Source organism: Plectropomus leopardus, chromosome 1, assembly GCF_008729295.1.
Source record: "Plectropomus leopardus isolate mb chromosome 1, YSFRI_Pleo_2.0, whole genome shotgun sequence".
In the NCBI taxonomy this organism is placed as follows: Eukaryota; Metazoa; Chordata; class Actinopteri; order Perciformes; family Serranidae; genus Plectropomus; species Plectropomus leopardus.
In genome coordinates this window covers 39,497,414-39,506,814 of record NC_056463.1, presented here as the reverse complement: position 1 = coordinate 39,506,814, position 9,401 = coordinate 39,497,414, and the positions used below count along the sequence as shown (strand labels likewise).

The window sequence follows — 9,401 nt, the reverse complement described above, 5'->3', positions numbered from 1 at the left end:
GTTATGCTCAAATCACTTCACACACCTCGAGTTCTGATCATAACTTTAGTGAACTGGGTCAGGTCTGTCTTAAAGTTTAAGTGACGCAGTCAGAGGTCCGCCCCTGTGCACAGGTCTCTTTCTGAGGCTGAGAGAGAGAATCCTCAGAGGGTTCGGCTGTGGCAGAATACATTATGATCTGAAATGAGGCACATTCACAGTATAAATTCATACTGTGGGAAAAAATTAGCATCTCATTGTCTGAAATTGTGTCACTTTCTGTCGGTGCGGTCATACAGGACAGGAAATTGTCGATTAGTAACGCTGTGGTGGACAGAGGCCTGGTGAGAGTGGGAAGCCGGACACTAGCTGTCTCTTATTAGTTTTCAGAGGCCATTTTCCCCGGAGGCAAAGAGAACGCTGTGATGTTGGAGACTTATATGACTTTGAAAAAAAAGAAGAAAATCATCTTTTCACCACTCTGACGGCAGTGGTCACATTCTCAGGCTCATATCGATGGTATTTACTTTAGATATCTCATGGCAAATATATCAAGAGAAATGCGCTATGCTGTATTGCCTGAATTGAGTTTTTAAATGGAAATGAAAAGTACACAAAAGTACAAGGTATCAATTCAGTACAGCAGTACATTATCGCTTCATTGTTTTGTGATATTGTGATATTAATAATCACACCACTTTATCTTGTAATTTTGTTTTAACCCTTTGAAACCTGAGGAAATTGAAATGATTTCTTGTAAAGACGTGGGAGGAGGGCAAGGAGCAATTTAAAAAGATGTGGCCCAAAAATTAGCAAGAAATTATATTTTACTGTAACATTTTTAAATATATTATGATAATTATGATGAAAGTGTTCTGGACATATTTCCAAGTCTTTATTTTTTAGTTTCCCTCTTTAAAAGAATTTTTTTTCTCTTCATCTTTCAGTAATTTCTAACAATTTTTGGGCCATTTTTTGCCTAGTTGCTCAGTGCCTTTCCCCCATGGTTTTGAAAGAATACAAACCAATTTTCCCCGGTTTCATACAACTTAACAGCTTGTGTCTGAGCACAGCAGAAGAAAACTGATGTCGATCCAGCTTTTAGAGGGTTGATTTCTCTTGTATAGTTTCATTTTTTAACTTCAGTCCTTATTATACTTTATTTATTTTTCTCTGTTTATCCAGATTTGTTCTATCCTTGTGTTGCTGCAACAACCAGATTTCCCATCTTGTGACCCCTTCAAATGTCTACTTGTGACCTCTTTCTCGGATCATGACCTCAGTTCGAATGCAAGAGTTGGGGTTTTTTTTGTTTTTATTTTTTAATTTTTTACTTCTCAGATTGTTTCTCATTTAGATATTTTGAACAAAATACGACTGCAACTACACTAAACAAGCCCAGTCCTCGGGATAATTCACATTAAGGACTGTTTCTTCACTCAACTGTTTTTTGGTCTCCACCAACTCCTGAGGGAAATCTCTGTCTCTTTAGCTGCTAAATGCTCAACTGTGTTCACCAGCTATTCTCTGTAATCAGTGACAGTGAACCAAAACAGTCAAATTCTGGATTGTAGGGTGGCTGTGGTCCATTCTTACAGATTATATATGAGACTTTCAACATTAATACAGTAGCAAACAACTATTTGCTGTGTGAACACATAGTGGAGTAATGGCGTCTTGAACAGAGGAAGAAGTCATTCTCCCTGTGTGTGATGTAATCGAAGCTTCTCTGTTTGTTGTTATGGTAGTCCGTTTGACTGCGTGTGCGTGTCAGTCCCGCTGTGGATCCCTCCGGCTGGCTAATCATCTCTGCTCTGCACAGCCCTAATACAGCTGTTGATGAACTGCTAGCGCTGCCTTTTAGTTCAGCCACCTCTGCCCATTCTCATTCAGAAGTCATCAAATACCACGCCAAGATCCACCTTCCACAGCTGTGTGATAGGCTGCTGGGCAGCATCAGTTCAGAGCACAGCTAGACAGAACTGGCCACCTTCTGTGGCAGCGTGGTACATGGATGAGTGGCATCAGTTTAGAACGCGGTTGGATGAAACATGTCACTTCCACATGATATGCTGCTGGATGGCATCAAGTTGAAATGCAAGCAGTATTGATGTAATATAAGGAACATGAAGGTCCCTATAGGGCAGGCAGAAGGGGCAGTGGATGGATCCAGCAAACCTTGGACTTTCATACAGAGGGCTAGTGTTCACTTCCCGTCTAAATGTGATGTTTTTTTTCAACTACTTGCCTAAACATAACCATGTGCTTTCGGTGGTGTAATTCCACCATGTGCATTTGTTAACATGCCAGCATTGGTTGTGATATCACGGAACATCAACAGTAGACGGATACCTGGATCGTAATATGCAGACATGAAAGTCATCTGACAAAGCGTCAATATGTGACGACTTGGGATGAGAACGTGTTGGAATGCCCTCATCCTCCTCAATAACCTATATATCTGCACCCACCTCATCGACCACGACCCCACTGGACAATGTCGACTTTTGGTTTCACACAGGACATGAACAGCAGTCTCCTGAGTCAAAATCATGTTTGTTTGACTACCTCTACCTCAACATCCTCTCTTCACAGTCTTTGTCACTGTTTATACTCAGTCACCTGACTTCCTCCTTTGTTTCCATCATAATTACTCAGGCCATTTATTATTATTGGCCATAAGCTGCTGCTACAAACGATGGTCATACTTTGGAGGAGAACAGTTTTTTTTCTTTAATATCAGAACTTCTCAGAAATTCACCTCCAGTTAGCTGTAAATGTTCAATCACAGTAAAATGTCACTTCACATGGTGCCTCTCCAACAGAGGAGGTGATTTCATAAAGTCAGGGTTCATTACAATCTGAACAGCATCATCTCTCTCCCGGCGGTGTGAAATTAAACAGACATGCATATTACAGAGGCCTGGGAGAAGCTATTCAATTTTCCCCACAGTGGTCGCCATCTGAAGAAATGAATTAAACTGCTGCTAGAATTAGAAATCAAATTATGGTTCAGATATCCTCGCAGGCCCAGAGGTGGCATGTGGTCAACAGTCGGTGCAGGATGGATATGCAGTCTGTGCTTTCCCAAAACGATGTCAGTGTCGTCCTGTTGTCCTATGCTCCCGCTGAGTATTGGAGCAAGAGACACTCCACAATGAAGAAGAGAGAGACTCATTTTGACACAAAAAACACTGTTCATATCAGTTTCATCAGTTTGCCTCTAAAGACATAAATTAAGTTAACAGACTTTTTACATACTAGCAGAAACACCAAGTCTTTGACGAGGAGGATAACAAATGCACTTACGGGAATATTTCACTTCAAAATGAGAATCCTGTGATTACCTCCTCACCTTCACCTCAGTCCAAACTGAAGCACAGTCTGAAACCTGGGGCGCCATCACTTTTCTTGTGCTGACTTCAGATGCCTTTTAAGTATTTAATGTTCCACAAATTCCAAGAAATTTGTAGATTTAGATAGTTATTTTTTGAAAAGCTAAAGAATTGGGTTTTTTTTAGAATTACTCTAGAAAAAAATCTTTTCAGGAAGTTTTTTAATTCTTTTTTTAAAACACAATTTTCCTGTACTTTTAAAAAACGAATTTACTTGATAGTTTTTTTTTAAGTTGAAATAAATAAAACCAATTTGCTTAGTTTTCAAAGGGTTAAAGAAAGGATGAAGTCAGTAAAAAATATATTCCATCAACATTTTGTTTGAGTGTGATAATCAGATGGAACTTCCATTTTGTTTTTAACCTTAATGGGAGATGCACCAACTTTCTTCCAACATTTGCTCCCACTGTTAACCATATGATTATATAATACTGTTGACACAGGATTGTTCTTTGAGCTGCTGTTAATTCCAGTCACATAGAGATACAATATCTAACTTGTGGTGTTCATACTAACTTAAACAAGAGTTGGGCTGACACAGAGGTGAGCAGGTAATGACTGTGTTTTCATTATAGAGTGAAATATTCAATTAGAGTTCACATTACTGTCATTGAAGGTTCCACATTTTAGTGTGATGAAGTCATATCCCAGGAAGCCATTAACTGGAAAATGAAGAGATTCTCATTTAAGCGCCGCACTTAGTCCAAGGTCCCTGTGACTTTGCGAAGGAATTCATATGAAGAAGAAGCTTCAGAGACAACCACAAATATTCTCCACGCTGAACTCTTCTGGTGGACTCGGAGACTCTTCTACTTGGCATGAATTCCCCCCACAATGTTCAGTCCCTAGCCCATGTGCTGCAGCTAGGGTTTCTTGTCTGCATATGATTGGCTGCTGGTGGTGGCGTTGGGGATGTCTGGATAAACCAGGAAACCAGTGAAGGTGATGTACTTGGCGTGGTTGCTGTAGGCCCCGAAGCCATCTCTCTGGTGGGAGTAGAGCCAGACAGTGTCTCCCGGTTTCAGTGACAGCATCAAGCTTTGACTCTGCAGAGCTTTCTCCCCCTGGCTGTCATCGTAGATCATTGCCTGCACCTCCAGGTGGTTCTTCATCAGCTTGACGGAGAGCGTTTTCTGCGGCAGCTTGCCCACATTGAAGGAGAAGTAGTAAGCTCCGGGAACTCGGCAAGTGAACATTCCCTCCGTCACGTTGAAGTCTTCTCCGATGTTGACGAACGCCGTGTCAAAGCTGACTGGTTGGTGCTGCGGCATGCCCACTTGGTCGACTCCCACAATGCTCTGGGTGCGCCCAACTGAGAAAGCAGATCTCTGGTCATCCTCTTCATCCTCGTCCTCCTCCTCTTCTTCTTCCCTTTGTTGCTGCTCTTTCTCTTCGACAACTGCTGTGTCTCTTGTCTTGATGTTCTCTGTGGCCTGGTTGCTGTTCACCAGTGGGGTGTTGTCTTGCTGGGGCTGCTGGGAGTTGAAGGCGGGATGGTGTTGGTGGTGGTGTGTCTGGAAGCCGTAGGTGTCGGGGTAGACAAGGTAACCGTTGAAGGTGGTGTAGTGTCCAGTGTTACTGTAGAGTGCGTAGCGAGGGTCACCATGGAGACGGAGCCAGACGGTGTCGCCGAACTCCAGCTGCAGCATGACGCTCTGGCTCTGCACCTGAGGGTTGAAGCAAGCTTTATTATCCCTGTTTTACATCAACACCACGCATAATCCCATCATCTTCCTCATGCAGCTCTTCATTCAGGGGAATTTGGTGTGTAATCCCCTCTGTTCTGTTTTCAGTCCCCACCCAAACACAAACGCACCGTCTCAGATGGAGAGCCATGTTACACTGTGATTCAGTGGGAGAGCTTAGATGTGATTTAAGACCTTTCTAAGTGTTTCCTTATTTGATTTCTTACCAGGAGCTGAGTGATAAACAGTATCTTGGTTTCTATTTGATCTGCTTAGTTTTAATTTTTGTTTTTTTCTAACAAATTTTCACTATGCAAGAAGCAGTATGGCGCCCACTTCCTGTTTGCAAACTCTCCCGCTAAAAGTGCACTAAAATATGCTTATGAAAACATTTTAGGCAAGAAATAGGCAGTGTAGTACGAAGGTGACTCTCGTTTGACCTGGCTGGATCACCATGGTAACTTACATGCCAAACTTAATCTGGTTGGGAGCAGGTTCTGTTCTGAGTCTCAGCTTGAAATCAGCTGAAAGCAACAGTGTCATGTTGTGCTGTAATACGTTTTAATATTCTAGAAAGGGTGGAAGTAGGTGGCACACAATCGAGTATTTTTGAGTGTCAAATGATGTGCTAAATAGAGCTAACAGGTACCCTGAGCTAACAGGCTTCGTAGTATACCACCCAGACGGTCAATATCTCCATAGTGTCTTCATGCTCTCCAGCCTTTTCCTCGAGTTTGCTTTCCTGGTTTTTGACTCTGTTTGGATTTATGGGCTTTGTTTCTTGTGTGATTTCACAGTTTTTTCTGCCTTTACTCATTGCCTACATGTGTATAACCAAAGTAAAGATTTGGATTTGACAAACTGTTCATAGTGTTTGGTGTTTTTTTCTGTGTGGGGGGGAATACTTCCCTAAGTGCAAGAGAATGTTGTGTCTGAGAATGCACCCTTGCCCCTACTTCTCCCCCAACCTCCCTCAATCAGGGCCAGGCTATATAAGGCACCTGTGCGTTTTGTTCTTCCTCTGCCTCCTGAACGCTGTCCCTGCTGTGGCTGTTGGTGTGTGGTGCCCTCAGGTATGTTTAAAGACACATTTTAATGCACATTCTTACTTACTATATCTAAAAGTTAACCTTTATTTAAAGATCCTGATGACTGTATTTGGTTAATGTCTTGTATGCTAAGTAGGGTTATAGTTTCATTAAAATCCTTTTTGTTGTACAGTGCATGTGCCTGGCTAATTGTAGTTCCCCATCTTCCAGGTTCCCCTACACATGCCACTGCTGTTTTGCCCCTTTGGCTTTGTCTTAGTTTGTTATTTTATTTTGACATATGTCTCCTGAGTTGTAGTGTACTGTTTTTTGTTAAGCGAACTGGGTTGCATTTTAGTATCTTTTTTTAATCCTTTTGTTTGAGTTCTGTTCTTTTAGGAGCTGAGTGTCTTCGAGTGGTGTGGCTAGACACCCGTAGTGAGGTCCCTTCACTTTTTGTCTGTGAGTAACTGCACAGGGACACAAATATAGGCTGCACCAATTTTTTCCGTGACGATTGCTGTGTGATTGCTGTGTAGCACCAAGGTGAGTAGTATTGGCACCCCTGGGCACTCCTAAGTGTAGTCTGCCTCTTCACAAGTGGCCTCAGCTTAGTTTTGTTTGTTACTTTCATTTGGACTGTGTTTTTATAATTACACTATTTTAAAGACTTCATGTTAAGGCCTTTCTCTTAAAACTAAAAACAATAATTATAATAAAGACATCATTTTATACCCTTTAATAGTTTTGAGATTTCTGTCTGATGTTCTCTTTTCGTTTCAGCAGTTTCAGTCCCTGCTGTTTGATTACTTTGCTTATTTTGATTTTTTGTGAATAATTATTATTGGTTTAATTTTGAAACATGTCTCTGCCTCCTCAGTAATGAGCCTTTGCGCTTTACCATCTTTTCTCAAACATTTTTTAAGGTTCAAGTAATATTAATGGGGGTGTAAGTCCCCCGGTGGTGTTTGGTTTTTCTTAATTTTTCTATCTTAGAGCCCCTCGCCCGCATCTGCACCTGAGTACCGGTTTTGTACTAAATTGTTACACCGTTAGCATTTTGTAGCAGGGGAATCTAGGGGGTGTCCAGACACTGGTTAGATGGAGGGAGGTTTGCCACAGTTCATCTTCACATAGTAGACACATTGTTTTGATTCAAAGGTAGTTGAAAATCAGGTATCCCTTTAAGTAAAAGTAGCAATACCTCAGTGAAGAAGTACTCTACTAAACTATTGCGTTACAATTTACTGACATTAAATTTCAAAACTATCAGCATTCAAATATATTTTAAGAAAATATAAAAGTACTCATGCACAATGGCCCATTTCTGAATAATAGAATTATTCGACTAAAGATTAATTAATGTGTTCATCGCCTTAATTTTGCAGATGGAGATGATGGGGTTCATTTCAATAAATATTTATTTTGCTGGGGAGATTAGACTACAATAATATAACATTTATTAGTTGATTTTATTTTGTATTTATAATTTTGTATTTGTAATTTATTTTGTATTTATAACCTGAAATTGGCAAAAGCTAACAAAAAAATGTAATGGAATAAAAAGTGCAATACTTAGTGCATAAAATGGAAATAATTAAGTAAATTATATAATAAGTATAATAGTGCATTAATGACATAATCACTTTAATTTTGCAGCTTCAGACGTTGGGGTTCATTTTAATTACTATATATCCTGCAGGATAGATAAAACTAAAATAATATATAATTAGTTGATTATATTTTGTATTAACAATCTGAATCTGCAAAAGCTGACAAATAAATGTAGTGGGGTAAAAAATAAAATTTTTACATAAGATGGGAACACTCAAATAAAGAATGAGTACCTCAAAACTGCACCTAAGTGTTTTAAGTAAATAAGATTTGTTCCATTCCACCACTGTCTTGCAACACCTCTGACCCTGAGCACAGCAAATCAATCTATTTCCTAAAATGTTGAGTTATTCCTTTAATTAATTTTATTCCTTGCACTTTGTAAATTAAATAATCATTAGCCTGATGTTCAGCCTGGCTGTTTCTTTTGTTACTAGACACTTGCCCAACAGACAAAGAAAAGAAAGCATTAAAAGGGTAACACTGTTTATATCCTATAATTTTCTTATTGTTATTGTTAAGTACTTTCTGACCTCCCTACCCCACTTTTTTAAAAGCAGGTCTCAAATAAACAATTTTACCACTGTATTTTTTTAATCAAACAGGAAGAAAAGGTACATTTATTGGGGACTATTTTCAGTGCTGGATTAATCCACATTTGGTGAGTATTTGTGGCAGCAGGATAGTGTATGTGGGATTAAGTCAAATGAAAGTACAGTGTGTGTGTTCATAGTGATGAAGGATTATGTTTTTTTTTAACTACAAGGGAGCTCTATGGCACAGAGGAGGAAGATGTACACACATGCTTGTTGCATTCACTATTTGGGTGTTTTTATGGAAGTTGCTGACAATAAGCAACAAATCGAACATTGCTAGTTCCTGTCTGATGACTTAAGTCTTGCTCACAGATGCTCTGATTTGCTCGGAGACGTGAGCTGTGATTTGAGGTGTGAAACCTACCTTCCTCTCCTCTCCAGCATTTTCCTCGTAGACGATGGCCTGCACCTCGTTCCTGTTCTTCATCAGCATCACTGACAGGTCTTTGTGTGGGAACTTTCCCACTGTGAAGGAGAAGTAGTAGGCCCCAGTGATACGACAGCGAAACAAGCCAGCCTTGGGGTCAAAATCCCCACCAATGTTGACATAAACAGTGTCAAAGGTCACGGTCATCTTGGGCCCGCCTTCCATGCTGTTGGTGCGTGCAACAGAAAAAGCTGAGCGTAGCTCCACGTCATCCAGCAGGCGGGCGAAACCCCACACACCGCCGGCATGGCTGAAGCACAGCAGGCCAATGAGCACACTTGCTGGAAGCACCATTGTATCTGCAGGGACATTAAAAATAGACAGGTTTTTTAAGTTTTAGCCAATAAAAATCCACCCTCAGATCTTTAAATACTGGGAAATACCTGGAAAACTGTGATGAAGCAGGAAAAACCAGTCTGCTTTGCAACAATATCATCAATATTTTGCACATATCTGCACACCTGTGCCTGTTTCTTTTGAAAATCGGATATATTGTACATATTTTTTTATAATATTCTTCTATATTGTAATTGTCAACTTTTTTGTTTTACATTTAGTTTCTTGTTTTTTGCAGTATCTTTCATTTTTCTCTTATGTTTATTTTCATGCACCAAACACCAAATCAAATTCCACGATGTGAAAATCTTCTTAATAAACCTGATCCTGGTTCGACCTGT

General features: G+C 40.1%; 1 protein-coding gene across 1 annotated transcript in view; it reads right to left on the bottom strand.

The window, feature by feature from the left end:
• Positions 1-3,650: 3,650 nt before the first annotated feature.
• c1qtnf4 (C1q and TNF related 4) overlaps positions 3,651-9,401 on the bottom strand; it is a 50,531-nt gene continuing 44,780 nt past the window's right edge. Inside the window, exons 2-3 of the mRNA XM_042489259.1 lie at positions 8,662-9,023; positions 3,651-5,041 (exon numbers count right to left, since the gene is read on the bottom strand). Coding sequence (XP_042345193.1) covers positions 4,238-5,041; positions 8,662-9,018 — 1,161 coding nt within the window. The 5' untranslated portion in view covers positions 9,019-9,023 and the 3' untranslated portion in view covers positions 3,651-4,237. The remainder of the gene's footprint in view (positions 5,042-8,661; positions 9,024-9,401) is intronic.